The sequence below is a fragment of the Puntigrus tetrazona genome, chromosome 9 (genome assembly GCF_018831695.1).
Source record: "Puntigrus tetrazona isolate hp1 chromosome 9, ASM1883169v1, whole genome shotgun sequence".
Taxonomy (NCBI): Eukaryota; Metazoa; Chordata; class Actinopteri; order Cypriniformes; family Cyprinidae; genus Puntigrus; species Puntigrus tetrazona.
The window spans coordinates 22,184,885-22,210,671 of record NC_056707.1 but is presented as its reverse complement, the minus strand read 5'-3'; the positions used below and the strand labels follow the sequence as shown (position 1 = coordinate 22,210,671).

The following is a 25,787-nucleotide window of genomic DNA, read 5'->3' as shown; positions in this document are numbered from 1 at the left end:
GGGGAGATCTCTGGAAAGTGTTTTTGTCCGACGAGGGCCTAGTCATAATGCTGTATTAACGCCCGCTAATCCTTGGAATTTCAGTTACAGCAATGAATAAGAGGTGATGTAACAGCAGCAGTGCTCAGGAGGTGCATTACTCGCTGGGAATTAAGGAGAGGATTGTCCAGGCCTCACAACTTTATACTATCAAACCCTTCCCCCAGCTCGATGAATCCTTGCAAAGACTTTGGCCATGTAACTTCTTAGCACGAAAGTGTTTCTCAGCTGTAGCCTTTTAAAGATTGAAATGCTGGCTTTTTGCGGGTAATTGTGAGTGAGGGCTGCATGTACTGTGGGTAGAACATGAATTAATTAACATAATTAAAGAATATGCCTTGAGGGAGCCCAGAGGAGAGAGGACATGCTTATTTAGTGCTGCAAGCAGAAAAATTAATACGCAGAGATAAGATTCACTGTGGTGTTAAAGTGTAGAGACATTTAAAAACCATTAAAATACAGTGTTTTAAAAAGTATATAGCCTGTAGATTTAAACTGTAGGTGTTGGCATAAAATCGAATCACTTCTGGATCTTGTCCAAATAAAGTTACATCCAGTCATATTTCATATTCGTGACCTTGTAATGCTGGTAAACCTGATCATTTTTCACTCTTAGGGGCTGTGTCTACTTAGTAAAAATAGCCACGCTTTACACAGCTAAAGGTTACTTCTTAATTATGTTAATTTTTAGTGAAAATATCTAAAATGTAATAAAGTAACATAAATTTACTTTTTTTTTTTTTTACTTCTACATCAGATATTAAGACTTGTTTTATAACAAGTGAAAAAATCTGGTTAAAAACACTTTATTAAAAATTCTATTCTCTGAAAACATACAATATCATAATACTTTACGATGTGCTTTGAATGAGTTTTAGATACTTCAACTAGAATATTTGATCATTATGATTATTTTTTGCAGGGCAGATAAAATAATAAACAGGCTTTTACTGAATAATGAATTATCAGTGACACTAACTCAAACTATATTTTAGTTAGTCTGATTATTTAAATAAGCAATATTTATACATTACTCATTATAAATTAAAGATTTCAATCATTTTGGGTCATGATGAATCCATATTTCAGTACATTCTCTCTTCTATATGTGACCCTGGAACACAAAACCACAGTCACAAGCCATATTTGGAAATTGAAATATCTACATCATCCAAAAGCTTTTTATTTACGTACATTTAGTTGTAGGCAATATTTAAAAATCTGGAATCTGATTCAAAATCAAAAGACATTTCAAATCAAAATACATATCCAAAATCAAAGTTGTCCAAATGAAGTTCTTAGCAATGCATATTACAAATCCAAAAAGTACACAATATCTTCATGGAATGTGATCTTTACTTAATATCCTAATGATTTTTGGCTTAAAAGAAAAAGTGATCATTTAGTGATCATTTTGACCCATACAATGTATTGTTGGCTATTACTCCAAATATACCTGTGCGACTTACAACTGCTTTTGTGGTCCAGGGTCAAATATACGCAACAAAGGAACATTGATTAGGGCCCTTGTCTTTCCTTTTGCAGATTCTGATAAGCAGCAGCACAGTCATCATGCGCTACACGATCACCAGCTAAATTTATACCTTCACAAACTCATACAGTTGTTAATAAAGCATGGCAGCTTGTTTGTTCCTCGTGGAAACATCCACCCTGCCCCCTGCATCCCATGCACATGCTCTCACACGCACACGGACGCATGTTTTCCATAGCTGGATTATCTCTGTTATTTTATTGGCTGTTAAGAGAGTGCTGCCGAATCGTTCGGGCCGTTGGGGAGAGGAGGGGAGAGCGGGCACGCTGGATTACAGGGGTGCTCACCTGTTACAGTGGTGTTTCCCAGGGAGGCGGCACAATGGAGGGTGTGTCCCAGCTGACACTCAGCACAAAAGGTGAACGGTCCCAAGAAAAAACCCCAGACCCTCAATCCCTGGTGTGATTTTATTCAAGGTGAGCCGTGAATGCCGTGTTTTTCTGACAAGCCATGTGATGTGCGCTGACACATGAGGTACGGCCGCCCAGCTGACAGATTAAACCCTGCGGTCAGAGAGCGGGGCGCTCGGGCCAGGCCACAGACCAAACGTGTGGGGAGACGGCCAGGCAACAATAGTAGCACCTGTACTACAGTCTACCCGGGTCCGACGTAGTCATCGAGTCGAACTGGAATAGACTCCTTGTGTCCTTAAACCCTCTTTTGAAAGATTAGTCTAGGCAGGTCAATCAGAGCCCGGGAAGCCCTCCGCGCTCCGCTCCGGACACATAATGTGCTCTTGGTGCTCTTGTCAAAGCGTGTGGTCACACTCCTGCGTCAAGCTGGACTTTATTGTTGCAGCCCTAAAGGGAGGAGAAAAGACAAACAGAGAGAGGAGAGAACTCAAGGGTCAAGCACCGGGTCCATCTCATTCCTCCAAAGGCTTTTGTGACCCATCTGAATTCATATGTGCATTTGGCATAAAGCACAACAGTGGCTATTGTGAGCGGTGCATGAAATTGCTTTGAGTTGTTTAACAAGATAATAGAGGAGACGAAATCTGCCTCGGAACGCGATTTTAAAAACGCGTTCGGCATTTGAGGGGAAAAAGGACCTTGCGCTGCATTTACGTGAGCCGATGTACAATAGCTCGATAGCCGAGTGGATAATGTTACACATTAACAGGTTTTCCATTAAGTCAACCTGCGTATCCATGGTGACTCTTTCCCCTTGGCTCCTTGGAAACGGATCAGTCTGTGTATCTTATTGACTGGAGCGCTCTTACTTCAGCTGGGATGTTTTCTGGCCAGCCCAAACTCTGTTTAGAGTCGCTTGCTTTGATCCTGTTTTACATTAAAGGCAAAAAAAAAGTTTAATAAAGAGTTAAAGGTTTAGTTCAAGTCCACGGTGACAGAGTTAAAGGAAAGATAAATCAGGAATAATTTACTTACCTTCATGCGGTTGCAAACTCTGTGGAAGAGTGACTTTTCTTTTTCTAATTTTAAAATGTTGAATTGTTTTATTTCTAGTCTAATTTTAAATTGAATAATAAAATGGAAGTGTACAATATTTGCACCATCGACACTGCCAAATAGAGCTGCAAAAAAATCAATAAATAACAATAATAATTAAAAATTTAAACAAGTTTTTAACACTTCCCTATCTTCTATTATTCAGACAAGTCAGTTTTCCCCGCTCAAAATGAATGTTATGTGCATCCTAACCATGCCACTCAAAGAAACTGCAATTCCTGTTGGCACTTCTAGTGGATTAAAAAAAATAACAGACTTGACCTTTAAAAATGAGGTTTAATGTAGCACATCGGTGCATTTGCATATGCTTCACCTGAAACTTGAACACGCTCATCCTTGTGTGACTACAGAAAACAAGATGCTAATCAGCAATACTGCAAAAATCTTATATTTACTTAGTATTTATGTCCTATTTTATACTTAGTCCAATATATAGTATAGTGACCAAATCTCTATTATCCAAATCTCTGTTATCAGGATGCCTATTATTAACATATTGGCTGTTACTTATAAAGCACATATTCTGCATGAATAATCCTGCCCAACACCTGAACTTAACAACTACCTTACTAACTATTAATAAGCAGGAAGTTAGTAGTATATAGAGACAAATATCATAGTTAATGGTTTGTTAAAGTTGACCAATATAATATGAAATATAATTATATCCTATCTTACTGGTGATTTTTTTCTACTTGGTTTTAGCTTGTTTATTAAAAAAACTATTAAAAGAAAAAATATGCTTATAATAGGAACAATCTATGAAAATAAGTCTTAATGTCTTTTGCAGCATTTCATCTCAAAGGAGAATTCTTCTTAAAGACTTTACCTGAAAAACAAGTATATTTTAGTAAGACTGCTCTGAAACTGTTAGGTCTGTTTACAGTCTTTGTACCATTAGGGTTAACTTATCACTAGCCTTAAAGGAGAATATAGTGTCTTATCCACCTATAAAATGTGCATATTTTGTTCCTTATAGTAGTAATGTGTTCCTTAAAGGTACTGCTATGAGCCATTTCGGGGTAAATAAGAAACAAAGATGTCCCTTTTAGGGTCCTGTCTCAGTGACAAGCTGTTGTAACCCTAAAGGCACATTTTTCTTCCTGAGTGTCTAAATTAAATCAAATCTTGAGGTGCCTAAAGATTCCCACCCATTCCCATGCCGCTGTGAGAGGTATTTGGGGCTCTGTCGGGACGTCTCGGGGTGGACAGATGCTCCTGCGGGCTCTGCTGTAGGTACGACTGCAGTATCACTTTCACTGAGTGCTGCTTGTGGATTTTTTCTGCATATTCCCAACGGATCTTCCCCATTTCTCTGTCTGTCACACCCGCCCCCAGATAGACGTGTACGCAGACATAATGGAGGCACCTAACACATGGTGCTGTTTTTTCCCCTCTCTGGCTAATATTAGGAAAGGTGTTATTGTCCACACCGAGAACTACAATGGCTCTAATTGAACAGTATGCATGTGCGTCCCACATTTTAACATGGAATAATTAATAGAAGGCATTACACGCTTAATTTTCTTCTCCAAGCATCTCCGTTCGTCTCATTATATTGCGCCCGTGCGAATTAATTGTTCCAATGAAAGCAAGTGTATTGATTTGAAGCCCAAACCTCCACCGCAGTTCCCCACCTCGTCTAGCGGTTGGAGCAGCTCCTGCCTGGTGATGCCCCTGCTGGAGGGGACAAATCTGGAGAGGGCTGGGTCTCCCCCACTGCTAATGCGCGCTAATGCCAGTCCCTGACACCATGCCAGATGCTCCACTCTTGGCAGAGGATCTAAGGAAATGTCGAAGCACTCGTCCCCCGTATGGAGATCTCACGGCCGGTAGGAAAGCGGGACAGGACAGTGACGCTCGTTTTCTCTTACCCGTTCCATCTCCTGTATGGCCCCCAGATCTCTTACCTCCCCTCGGGCCTGCCGGATCCAGCTCCTCTCCGATCCTGACCTTTCCCACTGCAAGGCCCCAATCTGGGCTTATCCGTTGGAGGGCTCACTCCCCTCGCCATCAGCCAGCCAGCCAGGGATTTCAGGGCAAAAATAAGACATCTGTTCTTGAGGATTAGCAAATATTCTGCGCACCCCAAAAAGCCCGTTTGGGTATTGTGGGCTCAGTGAGTGGAACGGTTTATGGGTTACTTAAGTGCAGTTTGATGGCTGTGTTATGTACGTTGTGACTCTCTTGTCCTCTATGTGCTTTTTTCAAGTGGTCTTGGACAAATTAACATACATTTATTGTAGAAAAACACTCCTTATTTTTCAAAATCTTTAAACTGTTTTTCTGATCTTCCAGAGCCCCTATCTATCTATCTATCTATCTATCTATCTATCTATCTATCTATCTATCTATCTATCTATCTATCTATCTATTCATTCACTTTATAAATTTCAATATTAATTCCACATCTAAAATCTAAAACACATCTATTTCAAATTTAAAAACATTCTCCTTCTGAATTCTTTATGGCACATAAAACAGAAAACAGAATGAGTTCACAGTCACAGAAAGTACACTTCACTGTAATATGAAGCAACTATGCCTTGCAATCAAACCATGACTGGACCGCATGGTCAGTCCTCTCATTAGCGCAGTGGGCGAGTGTTTACGGGCAGTCCTAGGGCTTAGTTTGTCTCTGAAATCAATGTGTAACCTGACCCTGCTTTCAGGTAATTTACCCCTGATTATGGGAAAAGTGCTCCCCTGTGCCGAATCATCTTCTCCGCAGGGAGACCCTGAGCCACACCATTCAAATGCTCCTTACCTTTCCCATCAGCACCCTCTGTGCCCTGAGATGGGGACTGGACAGAGACAGATGTAGCTACTGTGTTGGGTGACATTAGCCGGTCTTGATAGCCCTCAGGGGTAAAACAGCCTTAAGCCTCTGAGTCATAGAGCGGCCGCATCAATGCAGAACGTGCTGACCTCATGGAATGTTCGCAGGTGGCAGAGACACATGTCTGAAATGTGGACGTCACTACAAAGCTATTGAGAGGACAAACAAAAATGGTTGCATGAAGGGCATGATACATGTGGGTGAACGTCTACAAAAACATACCCAGGTCATATTTCACCCAGATCATATACACTTTCAGAAACAGTGTAAATAAAGCTTTCACTGAATACCCTAAGGTAAAATAGATAAAAAGTACATATTTTTTACCTAATGTACCTGTAGATGGTACATATTTGTACCCTAAAGGTATATATTAATACCAAAAGTTTACACATATGTATCGTTTTGGGTTAAATTAAAGTAAAATATGTACTTTTTAGCTTCTATACCTTAGGAGACATTGCCTAAGATTTTTTTCTGTCATTTTTGTAAGGGTGTGTATATATTCACAATAGTCAACACTTGAAGTGGATAAATTTTTTTTTTATTTAATTATGCATTTGTTGAATTAATTTGTACACTCTTACAACATTTATTTTCTGGAATAAATTATTATTGCTATTACTACTTATTTTAATATAAATATTTGTAATTTTACATAGAATTTCTATTATATTTATAATATTACTTTTTATGTGAAATGTGACCTGGAAATGTTTTTTTTGAGATTTAGCCATTTAAGTAAAAACTGGCTTAACCTCAAAACAGACTGCAGAAGTGATTAACGTCAGAACACAATATTTAGATGAGTCGTCCGCTGTCCCCAAAAAGGTTATAATTAACGTGTGAACACAGGTTGTCTGAAGTCTCTTTCAGGATGCTAATCACAGTGGCCTTTTGCGGGAACACAAACAGGACTCATGGAGGTGAAACCTGAGTGTGGCCCCTTCGTCTGGATTGTCTTTCAGCGAGCTCCTGGGAGCCACTGTGCATCACTCACACAAACATGGGATTATGTGCCATAGTAACACGGTATCACGCATGCAGACTGGCTACATCCACACCGCCCCTTCTGTGGTGTTTAGATTTATACTGTACTCTAGCTCAGATATGATCATTAAAACAACTGAAACACAGTTTCCCATTTCAGTGTAATGAATTAATAAGAGATGAGGGCTCTGTTTCAGTATCTTGTGAGGAGTCTCGCTGCCTACATAGACAACTATCTTCTAAGGCAGGATCAATAACTGGAATAGAACCTAAACTGATTTGGAATATTCTAAACATACAAATTTGGTGTTAGCATGTTGCTAAGCTAACAATATAATAACATAAGCAACATTTCATAAACCGAATAAACAAAAAACACCAATACTACTTTGTTGCAAAATAGAGAATAATTCCTTAAATGAACAAAAGTTCACTGCCGTGCATTCTGGGATTGCCCCCTCTGCAAAGTGTACATAAGATGCAATACAAATTATGCATCACAGAACACAGTATGGTGATGTTACCTATATTTAAGGATGGCCATTGCCTCATAACTATATAATGTAATATACAACACATAATGCTATCCACAGCACACAGTTTTTTGGAACAGAGGGTATCTGGGGAAAAGTGGAGACTTTATAAATAACATGTTTTGTGTGTGTATTTTCAACTCCCTCTATGAAACGGTGATGCAAATGTGGCCACTAAATCTGATGCAATAGATGAGCGTTTCCTCACAGCGCTGTTTTCGTGTGTCGTGCGGTGGGCCCGCAGCCCCCTCGGTGAGGATGAGGGTTGCTGAGCCTCCTGAGCCCCATTCACAGCCATAACAGCAGCGGTGGTGCCGCCCCCCTGCACCTGCTCCCCGCCTGGACCCCACCGTCCCGGCACCGCGGCCCCCAAGAGCTACGTAGTGGGAGACGGGATCAGCATCCCCACGCTGAGCGAGACTCGCAGCCTTCTTTCAAGATCCCAAATCCCCCCAGCCTCCCCACCTCACATCCTGCATCTACTTTGGTGCACGTTTTGTGTCTATTTGAACTGTGACCTTGGGCACCCCCTGGAACTCCTGCGCTGTGATGTCAGCGGGGGGTACGGCGGAGGGCAAGCCGAGGGTAGCGGCTCGTTAGCAGGTCGAGGGTCGAAAGCTTCAGGGGCCGGATTAGAGTAATGAGGGAGATGATGGAGGAAGGAGAGGGAGCGTTGAGCTTCAACTCAGCTTCCATCGATCTCGGGCACTCCAGGAAGGCCGGGAGAGATAGCAGCTCCCTAATTTCTGCTAATTATGATCCACTGGTACTCAATACTGGGTTCTACCTGTAGAAGAAGAAGGAAGCACAGAAAATAGTCAATCAAACACTGATGATTCAATGTATCACGGTTTTCACATACGTTCATTTGTACGTTGATAAGAAGAAATGTTTCTTGAGCTTTAAATCAGCATATTAGAATGATTTCTGAAGGATCACGTGACGAAAACGATCATTGTTTTTACTATATTTCACAATAAAATGTTTTGGAGAACTTACAGTAATAAAAATAAAAATAAAATACAATAAAAACAATTATATATATATATATATATATATATATATATATATATATATATATATATATATATATATACAGAGAGAGAGAGAGAGAGAGAGAGAGAGAAAGGAGAAAGAGTACATTTCTATTTATCTTAATTCTGGATGCAAATTTCCCACATATATATATATACACACACACACACATATATTATATATATATATATATATATATATATATATATATATATATATATATATATATATATATATATATATAATTTATACTGCATTGACTTCCCCACTTTATAGTTATTGGTATCGCTCATCAAAATCACATATCACATATCAATTGACCACTTCTCCCACCACAAAAGCATGAACAGAGAGAGAGACCAAGAGCCTACATGGTGTATTTATTCAAGCTTTCTCCTCATTCTTGGCAGACGTTCAGCTGCTGTAAACAACAGACACTGATCTGACCTTTTCAATTGGTGGAGACTGAACTCACGCTGTGTGAGAGCCATTCTGCAGCAAGGGTGGCAGACAAAAGCTGAACTCACGACAAGAAATCGTTATTATGTAGGACAGGGGCTTTGGCTCACATTAACAGATGTGCACTTCTCTAAACTGGATGAGTATCAAGCACTTAAATGAATGCCCATGGGATTCATGACACAAGGGGATTGATGAATCTTGCCGCTCTTTGTTGTTTCCTTTGCTCTGCAGGTTTTAAGAACCGTCCCAAGTGTCTCAAAGTCTTCGTGAACCCCATCAGCCACAAGAAAGAGGCTTACCAGCTCTACCTGGACGAAGTTGCCCCGCTCTTCAAGCTGGCTGACATAGAAGCCGATGTGACCAGTAAGTCTTCATGCATCTGCGATGTACAGGATAATAAATGTTACATAGGTAGCTTTTCTTCACTGTTTCAGCTTGAAAGCATCACGCACAGGTGACTGACGCCCCCTCAGGCCTCACTCGAGGTCGAAGTGCATTAGTGTCTGCCCTCAGGGTCTGTTCACTCATAGGATTCATCCCTCCTTGCTCAACAATTCCCTATATGCTAACAAGCTGGTGCTTTACCCCATTAGGCATTGGCAGTGGATCATAGGAAATCAATATTTTAGGGTGAGGAATGTCAAGGTCTCTATGTTAATGCATCATTTAAATACACACTTAAAAGCAAAATTAATAATGTTTACCATTGTAATCGCCATCTCTCCATGCAATATTATAATATATCAGAATTTCCTGCACCGACCATTTTTTTTACATTTTAAATTTCTTAAAATTAAATACTTGAAAAGCAACACTGCACAAGATATTAAAAATAGTTTTTATAAATTCATAGTACAGTGCATTTTGTCTATACTAGCATTTGTTTTCTACAGATTTTTTTTTTAACTTGTTATACTGTTATACTTAAAACAAGTGGATAGAAACTGCAGATATACAGTAGTAAAAAAGTACACTGCAAAAAATTACTCATGCATTCTCTTTAATATGCAGTGATGCTTTAATTAATGTATCTTGTTTAAAAGGATTTTTAGATATTTTAGCTAAGAAATTTGACCAAACAGTGTAGAATATTAAGAATGGGTGATCAAATAACCACCTGGCAACCGCATAGCATCAAACTAGCCAACTTTCCAAACTTTTTTACACTCTCAGAAAAAAAGGTACAAAAGCTATCAATGGAGCGGTACCTTTTGAAAAGGTACACTTTTGTACCTATTGGGTTCAGATATGTACAAATTTAAGCACTAATATAAAGTACCGAAATGGACACTTTAGGTACAAACGAGCCTTTTGAAAAGGTATTGCCCCAGTGACCGCTTTTGTACCTTTATTTCTGAGAGTGTATTATAACTGTGTGCTGCAGTTACATCACCTGCTGCTTAAAAAGCTTTAAAGCCTATTAGTAAGTTGTGGTTGATTCTGGACAATTTAATCATTAGATTATTGAATGAACTTCATGATTATCATTATCATTCTATGGCGTGAACAGCCATTTTAAGAATTTGTACAATTTTATTTGTACTTTTTTATACCCACTGGTGGATACATTTAGGGGTAAGCCCTCATGTCCTAAGAATCTTATGCTTCCATATGAATACAGATTGCAGCTTCTTCTTTTTTTTTTTACATTTTATTTGTGTTGGCTTGCTCTTTTGATTTGGGTTGCCGTAGCTGAAACAGTAGTTTGCTGCTAACAACTTCAGAAAACATTCCTAGGAAATACGCATAATGATAAAATGTACTATCTACCAGCTGCATATTTGTAAAAAGTGATGCTTATGAATATGCATCGTTTCATGCAATCTGCATATGCCACAGTTAGGTTCAGGGGTGGACATTCACGTTTTTCTTTTTTCTAAAAACTGCTTGCTCCCGTAATAAATCACACTGCACAAATTCAGTCGAAATCACCATAATAGATATGTTTTCTCATTATTGGGTTATTTGATAAAATGCATGTGTAACTGTTTAAATGTAAATGCATATGAATATGCACAAACCTTACAGTAAGGCTAACAATAAGGTTTAGGGGAAAACGTCAATGCTTTTTTTTTGTTATCATACTTTCCCAATCACATTGCATGAATTCAAATGAAATCACCACCTCGTAAAATAGTTACGTTTCCCCCGCGGGACTGGATTGAGTTAATCAAATTACTTAGCTTTATTAAATTTAGCTTGCTGTAGCACAAACTGATCAAAACGAATACCATCCACAATAGAGTTATTTTGCATTTTTAAATTCGCGCCGGGGCTGCCGTAGCTCACAAAGTAGAGCATGGCGTTAGCGAAAAACAATTTCAGGAAATGCACGAACTGATAAAATGCATACAAATGCGATGCTTATGAATATGCGCAAATGTTTGCACAACCGAGATCTCTTTTTCTTTTATTCCCACCTCGCTCTATATCTCTCTGCAGTTTGTTTGAGGTTGTGTATGTGTGTGTGCTCATACTGGAAGTAGCAGCTGTACAACACTGCTGTGGATGGTCCTAAATGCATCTCGTACTCATAATGACAGGAGAAGTGTATCCTCCGTCAGTAACCTGACCCAAGGGGAGGGACTGCACCCATCTGTTCTAACACAGTGCGGGACTCCCCCCTCTCCTCCCCTTTACCCACCTCCTCACACACACACGCGCACACACACACACACACACACACACACACACACACACACACAAACACAGGACCCCATAGACATCCGCACACACGAACACGCACCAGGCGCCCCCTGCTTTTGGGAAGGGGACTCCACAATCTGTGCTCTAATGAATGTGGCTACCTGATTCCAGAAGCCATTTGAACAGTAATAGAATCCGTTTCCTGATGATGTGCTCCCGAGGGCAGAGGCTGAGAGCTCGAGGTGGACCCATTAAACAACATTTTACCTAATAGAAATTAAATATCTCATTCTACTGCTCGCAACGCAGAGCTTTGAGAATATACGTGATCGGATTAGCTCTGCAGACTCCGTGAGAGACGAACAGGCAATATTAGCGAACTGTGAAGCAATTACAGTGTGGAAATCAAGGCTATTTTCTGATAACTTTAAGAGTCATTTAAGGCATTTCATCTGTTTAGACCAGTTTTAAAAATAAGTTTGATTTTTAACTAAATCGTATGATATTTCAAAGCTCGGAGCTGAATGCGGCTCAGTCAGTAAGATGTGATTGGGTTGGTGTTTTGTTTGGCTAGATCTCCTTTCTTAAGAGTCTAATTTAGCGTTTTATGTGCTTAGACCAGTTTTAAACACAAGTTTTATTTATAAGCAAATTGGATGATATTTTTCAGCTCAGAGCAGAATGCGGCTCAGTCAGTGAGATGTGAAAAAGGTACCTGGGTTGTGGTTTTGTTTGGCAAGGTCAGGGTCACATGATCCTTTAAGTTCACTTTGACTTGCAAGCTCTCCCCCTACAGGTCAGCACTAAGAATTGAGCTCAGAACTTAGTCTGTGACTACTTCTGGAAAAGCACACTAACATACTGCTATTTCTGTACTGCATCCCACATTGCAATAGCTTTTATTTGCATGTCATTAATGAACAGGAAATATTATAAGAGCTAATATCCTTTAAGCATATTTTCGCAAACCAAAGCAATCAACCACAAATAACCCCTAATAAAGTTATTTTATTCAGCAAGGGCATGAATAACATCATTTTTACCGAAAAAAATTGACCATGTTCTATTGAACATAATTAAAGAATCCTTATCAAATCAAAAATTGTACTAAAATGTTTTATGGTACAAAAGTATAAAGTTTTCAACTGATAATAGAGCAGCAAATCAGCGTATTGGAATGATTTCTGAAGGATCATGTGGCACTAAAGTAATAGCTACTGAAAATTTGCTTTTGACAATATGAATACATTACTATAAATACATGTTACCATTTATTTAAATAGAAAAAAATATTTTATTTGTATTTTGTTTACAATACTGTTAAGTTATGTAATATGCGAGTTTGAGAAATGACTAAAACTCATGCAAAACAAACAAACAAAACGGATTAATGTAAAGCTATAATCATTCTCTGTCCTCACAATTGTGCGCAAGTTCTGCAGCCTGTGCGCTTCTGTACTGGAGCTGGTACCAGGAATAGCCAGCCGTGTCATAATGAACAGGCACTGTGTGCATCGTGAAACACGTTCTTAAACAACAACAACAAAAAAACATCCATCTGCGAGTGTCACATCAGCCACGGTAAGCTCTTTGATGGTTGGTCACAGCTGGGACCCGCTCAATGGCAGAGGTGCCCCAGAAAATGCTAAGTGGGGCACGGGCGTGCACAATGCCATCTGCGGCGTGCCACCCCTCTTCCCCCGCGTTCAGTGGCATTCTTCCGTGCCACACAGGCCAGGGGTTTCTACCATACCAAACCTGAATCCACAGTTCTGCTGAAGCCTATATCCAGCAAATTACATAATTTTTCCGATGCGTGACCTTCTGGTTACCTTGTTTCCAGAGTTATGTCACAGCACTGCAGTAACTGCAAACCACACAGTGAATGCTGGGAACAAATCTTGACCTTGTTTTGTGCAGCTTGGGCAAGCCGAACACGAGAGCGCTCGCCTCTTTGTACCACAACTCATATTCTTGATTAAAAATGCAAACAGCATGCAAGTATAAATTCTGCTTTACAGCCAGGACCATATGTTCGGCTTAAGCCATTTGCCAATGCCTGGAAAAGGGTACTAAAGGCAGTTTGGAGTGCTTTCTTTCTTTTTTTTTTTTTTTTTTTTTACATTAACTCTTTCTTTTCCACAGTCACCAAGAGAAAGGGCCATGCACTGTCCATTCTGAAAGACTGCAGCTTGGAAGACTACGACGGGTATGTACTATATACTTCACCACAACAACAACAAAATAACCTCCAGTTATATCATTCAGCCTATATGTATGTATATATAATTGTACGATTTTATATGTATCTATAATGTATCAATTTTTTGGAGGTATTATTCGAGGTATTGTTATTGTAGCTAAGTAAAACTAAAACTAAAGTAAATAAAAAATAAAATAAATGTTAACTTAAAAAAAATCTAGCTATCTCAGCAAAGTCATATTTAAAAAATGACAAGCATCACATAAAAATATAAAGATTTAAAACTAATTTAAAGTAATAAAAAATCTCTCAATGATCTTAAAATAACAACGGCCTCTCTAAACAAACGCTAAATGTGCTGAACTTAAAAGATTAGCAAAAGTAAACTAAACTAATTAAAAAAGACAGAACTCTGTCATCAAAAGTGTCATTTATGATAGTAATGTTCTGGACACACATGAGTTACTTAACTAGCTATTAATTTTGAATTTGCCTTAATACTGATTGTTCTAAACTAGTTAGTACAGTACTTGTTAAGTTTAGGTATGGTGTAGGATTTAAAATACAGTCATGAAGAACAAAACATTAATACTGTGTATGCTTAATTAGTACTCACAAACAGGCAATATTCCATTAATATACAGTAATAAGCAACTACTTAATAGTGAAAAGCGGTCCCTAAACTAAAATGTTAGCAAGATGTTTTTTCATGCATCTTATGCCTTTACCGGATAGGACAATCACACATTAAAGTGACGAAGAGCATAAGCAAGGCGTTCAAGCCGAAAATCGATCTCTGGTCACTGAAGGTGTAAATGTGTTGCATGTTGAAGTGCAGCTCAAAAGGCTATCGTTTCCAACGGGATTTCCAAAGAATAGCCTAAATGCACTTTAGTACATTCATCACAGAAAGCTATTACACGGCTTCAAAATATTAACCACAAGTTGTCCTTTTTGTGATTTAGTCAACCTCTGGTGACTGTTCATCTATGGAATGAACGAGCATTCTTTTATAGAGACAGCAAGGGAAAAAGAAGCATGACAAATGGAGAAATATCCCTTTAAAGGCCGCTTTATGATTCGAGTGAAGATGGCATGGATTCAAAGCCAGATGACAGAGTAATCCTGCCTCTCTCGAGGTGACATTTAGCCTTAATAAATAAAGTAGTGTTTGGGACAGAGAGAGAGAGAGAGGTGGATTTTTGCAAAATGAGTGATAATACTTTGATTGGAGCGGCGTGCCGCGGGGCCCAGCGCGGAGCTCTCCGGTAGAGCAGGTCTCTCCGGTGCGGCTCGGCAGGTGGCTCCTTAATTACCTGTTCTGGAAGCAGTGATGAAGTACCGCCATCCAGTCGACCGCGGGTGCGGGGCATCGCTCACACCACATCGTACGGTCTCTCTCCGCGTGCTCCAGTACTTCTCACAATTAGCTCCTCTTAAATATCTCTGGCCCCGGCTTAACGCTCATCCGTTACTGCCGCCCTACTGTTCGGCTGCATCCTCTGGGCTCGGTGGGAGGGGACGTGCTGGGTCTGGCACAGTGGTCTTTGATTAAAAACACAGCGTGCAGGTTCACGGCAGTGACAAAGGGACAAGGGCAAGCGCCGAGCGAAGAACACATTCACGTTGAATGGTGATTAATCTGTGGTGTATGAAGGTGGCAAGAGGGCTTGGTGGCCGGGTTCTTGCGAATCTAGAAATAAAGAGATCAGACACTGTAAGAGGTCGAAGTGGAACTAAAACGGTAGGACGAAGTTTGTACAGGAAGACGGAAAAAAAAAAAATCACAGGGTTGAGGATCAAAGACGTGGTGTCTGATGATAGAGATGATAGAGATGTGTGCTGTGCAGGACTGCTTTATATCATTTATATATGAGAGCGATGAAGAAACATTGAAGAAGCAAATTAGAGAACATGAAGTTTCTAGATGAGAAAAAAGAGGTATATTTTAGCCATTTTTCATATTAATATTAAATTTAATTGAGTTTAAGCTGCAGAAAGTGCAGAAAGATAGGGAAACATTTTTGAAAAGATTATTATTAAATAGTATTATTATCTCATTGTTACTGTTTTTGGTCATTAAGATAATTTTTATGCTAAAGATTGTTAGGCTGATCAAAGTAAAATAAAAACTGGAATATTGTAAAATAGCATTACTATTTAAAATAAATATTTTCTGTTAAAATATTTTATAAATGCAATTTATTAAGAGGGTTGGGGTAAATTCAGTATATCAAAAAAAAAAACACGGAAAAAGGATTTGAATGAACAACGCATTTATTTATTTAGCAAAATGGAATTTTATTGTAACATTATAAATGTCTTTACTGTCACTTTTGGAAAATCTAAAGCATCCTTCATGAATAAAAGTACTCATTTGTTATAAAATTTACTGACTTCTCTTGTACTGAAAATGACTGATTTATAATTTAAATACATTTCTGAACAGGCTATATAACTGCTAAAAAAGAGCAATATTAAATCACAGAATAATTTTATCAATAAGACTGATTATTTCAAACCTACAGAATTTTACAGATTTTAAAAACTCAAAGTAATTCTGCTGAAAAATATAGTTATAGGTGAAGTGTGTAAACATACAGTAATTGCAAATGCTTTTTCCTACCATTGAAAAAGCAGAAACACCCACCTTAAATTCACCAAAGCTGGCTGAGCCAATAAAAACTGTGTAGAGCTGCTCAAACATTTCAACCCACAGATTTGAAATGAGAGAAATAATTGTAACATTAAGCTAGTAGCATTACACCTTTAGTTACTCCTCACTGTTATGACCCTGTGGCATCATACATCATATTTTTGCACTTATGCTAATAGATTTCATTACAGATAATAGATTTCTCTTGTTCCTGCACATCGCAGCTCTAAGATGCAAGACTTAACGCTGAAGATAATGCCTAGAATTTCAACATCAGTCATGATCTGTCTGTCTTCCAATTTCACAAAGCTTATTCTTTATCGAGGATTATAGAAATGATGCTCTGATGATTTTGTTGAAATTTAATTTTCTGTCAGCATGACAAATCACTGAGGATATCTAAGCTACTTAACCCGATGGGGAAAAAAAGAGAGAGAGAAAAAAAGACCACACTTTCTGTTGTTTGCTAAACAGGATAATCTTCAAGCAGGGAATTTGTGTCACTGCTATTGTTACAGCCACATGGGGCACGTTTCAATCATACGTAGTGCTCTTCACAGGGATAGTTCACTCCAAAAATACAAACTGTCATCATTTAGCCACTCTTTTGTCGTTACAAAGCTATATGACTTTCTTTTTCGCTGTGAAACACAAAAGAAGATTTTGAAAAGTAAGTTATTGTATGGAAATTTCTATGAACAAAAGTAACAAAAAACAAACAATATACATATGGGTCAAAGACGAAAAAGTGGTTTAATAATAAAAACAATCATGTTTGATTTTTTTACACAAATTTTTGACATTTTATTCTCCAAAAACCTATTTAAAACCTTAGAAATAGACACTATACTTACCTTTAATGTGCTTTCTTTTGACATAAAATAATATTTAAACTTTTGATGTGGACGTAACGTATCTTTGATCCATATATACAGTATATATATATATATATATATATATATATATATATATATATATATATATATATACAGTATATATATATATATACACACACACACACACACATATACGTATAACAGAAGCTAACAGCTTAGCAAGAACAATCCATAGGGTGTTTTATTTGAAACATTAAAAAACACTGTCTTCAACACCTCAGCAAAAGAAAAAAAAAAGAAACTTGACTAATTCTCCACATCCCATTTTTTTCCTGCTGAGGAAATGTGTTAGAGCGCTCTAAACCCAGTCCCCTGTCCTCATTCCTCTGAACTCGATTAATTAACCTCTGAAGAATTAATTCTGCAAAGGTAATACTAATCACACGTTTTTTCATTAATAGATCATCACTCATTAATTACTTCAGCAACTGATGCTTCCACCAGTTTAAATGGAACAGTGCTATTTCAGTTATGTCTCACATGATGTCACGCGCCATGCCACACACAATAGACTTTAAAGTGACGGCACATCAGTGATAGATGCAATTATTCCCCTCACACATTTATGGTAATTATCAGCACCCTGAATGGAAAGACCTTATTTGTGCAGTTTTTAATGCCATCACATTGACTGCTGATAGATGGGAGTGAGATAAGTGGCACAATATTAGACTGACATGCAGCATTGAGGAACGTTACTTTCATTTAATCAGTATTTTAAAGTACTTTTGCATTAGTTTTCGTAACCTTCAGCTCCCCAAAACTCTCTTTCCTTCAAAATGAAAGCCATATGATTGACTTCCATGCATTTTTATATTGAAAAAATTTTATGTTTTGCTTGCTAATATAAGCTAAAAGTTCAAAACTAGGGCGGTACACGTTCAAAACTTACCAAAATACAGTAAAATACAGTACCCCAATTTATCTTTCAGCTTTTGTTTCTTAGGTTACTAATGCATCGATGACTTTGCACCTTTTTCTAAATGTATAAAGGGATTTTCCTGTTTTTTACTGCCATGTCACAAATCACACTCTGATTTTTAACTAAGGAACTGCATATTAGTTTTAGTTTCACAATTTATTTTAAAGTCCAGTTCTCGACATTAACAAGACATTAACTACCTTAACCCCTAATTTGCTGCTTAATAATAGTTAGCAGCTAGTCGTTAATTTTAGACATTGGTTAGGATTAGGGATGAAGAATACGGTCATGCAGAATACGTGCTTTGTATATCCTAATAAACAGTTAATAATAGCTAATGATAGGCATAGTAATAAGCGACTAGTTAATATTGAGAAATGATCCCTATATTAAAGAGGTAACACTTTATTTTAGGGTCTAGTTGCTTATTAGCATGCATATTATTAGAACATTAGTCATTTATTAGCACATATTAATGGCTTATTCTACATCCCTAATCCTGCCAAGTAACTAAATTTAACAACTACCTTACTAGTTATTAATGAGCAGCAAAAAAAGATAATAGTGAATAAGTGTGAAGTTTGTTGTGGGCACATTAACACATTTTGAACTAGCAATGAGCTTACATATACTTAAAAAAAAAATTAAGATTTTTTTTTATATATAAAGCATTCTATTGCCATTATTATGCATGTAAGAGAATAATGCCTTTGAATTATATTCATTCGGGGCCTTGTCTTAAATACTGATATGCAATTCATTTCTATTCAGCAAATCGTGTAATTGATCTGATTAATACTCTAAATCAGTTGACTGGCCTAAATGCAACATGTTAACTTCAACACTGAACCTTGGTTAATGCGGAATGGGGCTTGTTCATCTCGACCCCATCCGTCATTCCCATAAAGCTCTGCATTGTCTCTGCACGTCGTGTGTTTGGTGAGGCCTCTCGGTTGAAGCTTTAACCTCTACAGATGAAGATAAGGCACAGTCTCTGACACCTGCCAAAAGGATCACAGTTAGTCTTATCCTCCATAAAACACCCCAAAGGTGAATAGGTGAGCTTTGATGTATCGCTTAATATTTACTATCCCGATTTGGTAGACTCTCAGCGTCCTTCGAGGCTTAACATATATGGCGGATCAAAACATTGCAATCAGATTTATCCCAAACACCTGCGACTGCAAGGTCACAGAACTCATTTTGTGAGTGGCATGACTACTTGCTTATTAGTGCTGGCCGTGTCTGCTAAACAAATCTATTTGTGAGATTGTACAGTATTGCTAAAGGGCATTTCTGAATTAAATGTAATCAGCTTTACTAGGCTGTGTTCATTTATTAGTAATGTGCTTAAAGCAGATTAGTGGGCTCAGCCGTTTTTAATGATTTATTTTGCTGCTGAGATCTGACAGATTTTCTGCTATTCTTGAAAAAAAAGGACATTTCCCAATTAGAATACACGCCTTCCACGGTTTAATCTATTGTTCAATACGACGTAATGGGAATTATGGTTTCCATTAATTGAAATGGATTCCTCTAATAAAGAGCTGCTAGGAATTTTTAATCATATTTAAGGAATAACTGTGCCATTTACGCCATGTGTAATCTGTATATTCAATCAAATACTCGTCCATATGGATTTACATTTATCCACATATGAGTGAACAACAGCCTAATTGTTACATGCGTGTTAGCCAGCCCTTGGCCTCGAGTTTGGGTCACATGACTCACCGCCCATCCGTTTGCTTTCTCTCTAGTGTGGTATGTGTTGGGGGAGATGGCTCTGTAGCTGAGGTGGCCCACGGGTTGCTTCTCCGGGCCCAGATGGACGCTGGGAGGGACACAGATTCCATCTTCACGCCTGTCCAAGCAGCACTTCCTCTCGGCATAATACCAGCAGGTGAGGATCAGGGGTGGTGTATCTCTTTCTCCTGCAGCTGTCCCCAGTACAGCCCAAAAAGTCCAGCTCTTCTCAGGAGAGCGCATGCGAATCCGCTCTCGGCCCTCGCTGAGTCGACATGAATTCAAAACTGACCCAATTTGCTTTTATTATACACGTTTTGATGCCAATGAATATTTAACTAAGACTAACCATTGGGAATTTGTGTTTTGGAAAAGTGGGTGTTACACACTAGAATGGAGCCAGGTGATTTTTGGGGGAGGGGTTAAAGATTTGGGTTCGTGACATCATCTGGAAAAAGCCAGAGATATATTATTATTCTGTATTATTCTATAGTTATTCTGAAAGTTAAAAAATGTCTTTGCATATTTATATCAATATATCTCTGGGTTTTTCCAGATGATGTCACAAAACCAAATCTTTAACCCCTCCCCCAAAAACCACCTGGCTCCATTCTAGTGTGTAACACCCACTTTTCCAAAACACAAATTCCCAATGGTTAGTCTTTTTAACCATTAGGAATATATATGCACACACCAGTAACTTAAATAATCTGTAACTTACATATTTCTAATGACAAATATGGAATTTTCACTAAATAAATACATAAATACATAAACAATAATAATAGTAATATATCTTGTCTTATTGTATACATCATTAAGCTAATTATACGTTTGTTAATAAAGTATACTATATTATGATTAAAGCGAATTTTATTGAAAGAATCTGTAAAATGTATTATTATATAAATAAGAATGCTAGCATAGGTCCAGTATTATTAATTTGAAACTAAGTTTACTTAAATCATAATCATGTAAAAACTCCTATTTAATAATTTAACTATAAATTCTGTAAGAAAATATATTGTATTATAATTAAAATTATTTTGTTAGATCAAAACCAATTGAATGTGGAAAATAATTAATTTTATTATTTAACTATTTAAATATTATATAAATATTTATTTAAATATTAAGAAGAACACTAGAATACATGTCCATGTCCTCAAAAAAGACTAAAAGCCACAAACATTTCCCGGGTACTTAAATACCTTCATGATGTATTTAAATGAAGAAACTGAAATAAAACCTATAATTGATAATCACAGCATACAGTCAAAATATGACTAGTCGTAAAATATGATAACGTATAGCGACAGCCTTATGGGTAAACCATGAGACTTTTTATGCTTCATTCCAGCACTAAAACAATCAGAGGCGTGCTGCCAATTAAAAATCGAACCCTGTAGTAATTTCGGTCTCTAGTTTCTGTGCTGTCAGAATGATTTAGTTTGATTGTGTTCTGAAACTCCTCTAGCGAAAACAAACAGGCAGCTCATAACAGCAGCAAGCGAGTGTATCATTATCAAATTGATTTAATCACAGTCAGGCCTCTGAATGGCCCACTCGCACACTGAGTTAATTGCCTTCAAGAGTGTCTCAAATGGAGCATCCTCCATTTGACTCTCCTTTGCTGCCTTTGAAACGGACTCCACTGGCCTTGGATCAGCGGCCCAGAGCCCTGCGCATTGTGCACTCTCACACAGGACTGACTAAGCTCCGATATTTTCTCTTTTTTTTGCGGGACTGTGGCACAAAGCAACCCCAAAGAGCTGCCAAACTGGGCTGGGAAGAGGAGGGGAGAGCAGGGTAGATGGTTACGGTAGCGGCCCCTACTTTTTCAGCCAAGAGATTGACCTTCACTTGTCATTTCAGGCGCAGCAAAATGGAGTGCTGTTGTTAGGAGCAATGGAAGCCCTCCAACTCCGCACCCGCTGCAAACTGACCGTACCGGGGTCACGCTTTCTCTTCATTAGTGCCCAATCCCACAGGAGTATTTGTAAACAGTTTCCTGTCACAAATGCAGAGGGAAAAAAACGACCCCCTGCCTCTGCGGTTTTCCTGCGCAGGTTTGGATGTGTGGTTTGATGGGACATCTGACCCAGGTCAGTCCTTGGGGATGGAGAAAATTAAGTCAGATTGACTCTCTTTGTTACAGATTTGCAAAAACAGCCATGTAAACTCTTAGAAATTAAGGTTTCCAAAAGGGTTTTTTCATGGTGATGCCATAAAAGAACCATTAATGGGCTTTTTTTAGTAAAGAGATCCTAAAAGAGTGGCGTGAACAACAATTTAATAATCTACACTCTTAACGACAAAAAGCCCTCAATACATTCCTACTAATAGTTTTAAGGTTGAGGTATTGGATAAGATTAGGGATGTAGAATAAGGTCATATTGAATAAAACATTAATATGTGCTTAATTACTACTAATAATTGGCTAATATTCTAGTAATATGCAGGCTAATTAGCAGCTAGTTTAGAAATCATAAAATAAAGTGTTTTTTGTTGTTAGTGTGAGGACCGTTTTATATTTTAAAAACCTTTTTGCTCTATAAAGATCTTTTGTATAATGATAATTTTCCATATATTAAAGGTTCTCTGTAACCATCGATGCCAAAGAAGAGTCTTTATTTCAAGAATGTAACACACGTTTCGTGCAATCAAAACGTCCAATGAATGTGAAAGGATATTCTTGGAACTACTGATGCCAGTGAAGAACCTTTTGTGCTTTGGAAAAAGTTCAGGTTAAAAGGTTCTTTGTGAAACCGTTGATGAAAAGGTTTCACGGATGTTAAAAATTCTACATGAAACCTTTAGCTGCTTTTCCACTATCGGGCCGAACGGTTCTAAGAACTGTGAGGTACAGTTCTAGTTGTGTTTCCACATGAGCCCGGAATGGCACGGCACAATTAAGAACCGTTCTCAGCCCAGAACTCTTGACAATTGTGCTAAACTGTGGATCTGACACTTGTCTGTTGCCCGGCTGCTAGTTTCTCTGTAACTTGCTAAGCGCAACATTTTGAGCAATGTAAACACAATTTAGTTATTTCAAATAAGAAATTTCTGCCCACCTCATATCATATGTGAACATTTGTGTCACCATCAATGAAAAGGTACCACGGATGTTGAAGGTTCTACTTGCAACCATTTATGCTAATCAAGAACCTTTATTTTAAGAATGTGACAAATCTTTTGTGCAATCGAAACATTCAATAATTGTTAAAGGTTCTACATGGAACCATTGATGCCAATGAACAACCTTTATTTTTAAGAATGAAAAAACTTTTGTGCAATGGAAAGGTTCGGTGGAGGTTAAAGGTTCTTTATGGAAGGATCTGTGCCAATTAAGAACCCGAATCAACTACAGTGATTTACCGCACGTAATTACCATGTGCACATCAATAAAATATACATGAAATGGCCCTCCTATGGCAGCCAAGTTGATGTCTAATTATCTTAGCTGGAAAACAGACTAGCTTCTTTAACATTTTAATTTGTCATTTTTTATGCTCCTTTTTCTCAGTATTCACAACACAGTCAAGTTGAACAAACATTCGAGTTTTCCTTTTTCGAAAGATTAAACCAATTACAAAGAGCGTTTCAAAAACCTTATTTGCACAATGCAGGATAAACACGCAAAAAAACGCAGAACCCTGCCCAATTAAAGGCTTTCTCGCCGCACCACAGTATATACTCCTCGGTACGTATAGCATATAAATTGCAGACTTCTAATTAATTTGCCTGCTTTTAAGGGTTTCAGGGGGACTGTTAATTTCTTTGATATTCCAGGCAAAGAACCAAAATGTTGGTGCAGTTTCCACGAGACTCTTAGACATGCTTGACTAGCGAGTCATTGCATCACATTCATCTGCCTGGATGAGGGAGACATTAACTGCCTTATGAATATTCATGCTGTCTGCTTAATTAAGTTAATTGTTCTGCAGAAGTGCTCGCACTTCCAAGGACAATTTTTTTCTCTCTCTCTCTCTCTCCCCCCCACATCTCCCCTTCCTTCCTATTCGCCCCCTACTCTAATATCTGGGCGCTACTACCATTCGTCACCGGGTTCTGGAATGGAGATGGGTAATATATGGAACTCCCGATGATGTTGGCACAGGCTGTTGCTCTGAGCCTTGCGGGAGAGGCAGATGCACGCTTGAAATATAGTGTTACCGCACGGCAGCAGCTCTGCAGACACCACCCAACAACAAAAGAACAAAACGATCAATGTCGAACACCAAAAAAAATCGTTTCACGTGCCGTACGTACAACGTCGAGTGACGACACTTGTGCGAACCTCAAGTGGGCTTTACCAGATCTCTGTTAGAAATGGTAATTTTAGCATTCAGATAATGAGTTTTTAATATCACACTTACTGAGACTGTTAAGTAACCGCATTCATTATATTTCTTTTTTAATTGGCGCTAGACCGAGCTCTCCTTGTATCACAGATTCTCACACTCGCCTATTGCTCGCACCAGAATTTATCCCTGCAGGACTCGCTTTGCTTAAGCCACAGCTTGGCGTTTACGATGGGGAGTCATATCAGCTCTGTTCCAAAACCTAGTGAGCTGCCTACGTAGGCAGTATTTTAAGATGTAATGCGCATGCTTCCCGATGCGAAGGCCGTTTCAAAACGGAAAAAGAAACTGTATGTTTTAGGCAAAATTCTGAAGCGTCTTCACTCTGAGAAGGCTGACTCAAAATTGAAATGAAAAAAAAAAATAAGACTGGATATGCTATATTATATTGAAATAATGCTTTATTTAGTCCATTGTAAAAACAAAAAGTTATGTGATCAATATATCATGGTACATTTTTTCTATTACTTTTAACTCATTAAAATAATTTAACCATTCACTTTTTTTTTTTAATCATACAAGACTCAAGTCAAATTTTTACCATAACATTTTGCTTTAAAATTAGCAAAACATTTTTTTAGAGCTAGAATTAGGATGAATTAAATCCAGCACAACAAAACTACAATATCATCTATATAACACTTAAATAAATGATTTTGGGGATCAAATCATCTTAATTGCATTTTAAATAAAAATACATTAATTAAAAAATAAATAAAGTAAATGTAACTTAAAATAAAGTAAATCACAATACAATAAATCTCATCATTACTGCAATTAGGGGGAAATGTCTAATTGTCATACTTGCAGACACTGTAATAAAATGCACCTTTTAAGACAGCATAAATTAATTCAAAATATTATTGATTGTCATGAAAACATCACATACTCAAAAAGCATTTGAATGGAATCCAGTAAAGGGCCTACAATGCCCATTATTAATTACCACTAAACATAAAAATACAATCAAATGCTCCGAAACTTTATTAATTTAATTCGGGACAAATATCTATTCTGCAGAAAGCTCAGATATACAAATTTAATGAGTGTTTTATTGAGTTTGGCAACAAGTCTTGCCTTACGTCTTACTGTTTGTTTTACTTTAATGGGACGTATAATAATAAATATGCAAAACGCTCAACAAAAGTCACGACTTATGATACAATGCCATGTCTGACGCACACAGGATGCACTCATCCGATTAATCTACCGAGTACTCACGTTAACAGAATGACTAAAATGTCCGTCCCTAGTAGCTATAGCAGACAATACAGCAGCTCGCTACGTTTTGGAAGTCAGACGCTGTTAGCTTTACCGAGTGAAGGCTCAGAGCCTGGCTTTTGTGTTGAAATCATCACAACATATGGAAACTCCCAGAGAGGCCAGGAAGCATCATGGATGTGTTTGTGAGGGAGGGCTACATTACCAGTGACCTGGT

The 25,787-nt window shown here is 38.0% G+C and overlaps 1 protein-coding gene across 2 annotated transcripts in view; it reads left to right on the top strand.

The window, feature by feature from the left end:
• Positions 1 to 25,787, top strand: part of cerkl (ceramide kinase-like) — a 52,205-nt gene that overhangs the window by 12,996 nt on the left and 13,422 nt on the right. For both annotated transcript variants that reach the window (XR_006251764.1, XM_043248643.1), the window contains exons 3-5: positions 9,151 to 9,282; positions 13,711 to 13,774; positions 20,000 to 20,142. Coding sequence is in view for 1 of the 2 variants with exons in the window: in XM_043248643.1 (XP_043104578.1) it covers positions 9,151 to 9,282; positions 13,711 to 13,774; positions 20,000 to 20,142 (339 nt within the window). In the remaining variant the exon portion in view is untranslated. The remainder of the gene's footprint in view (positions 1 to 9,150; positions 9,283 to 13,710; positions 13,775 to 19,999; positions 20,143 to 25,787) is intronic.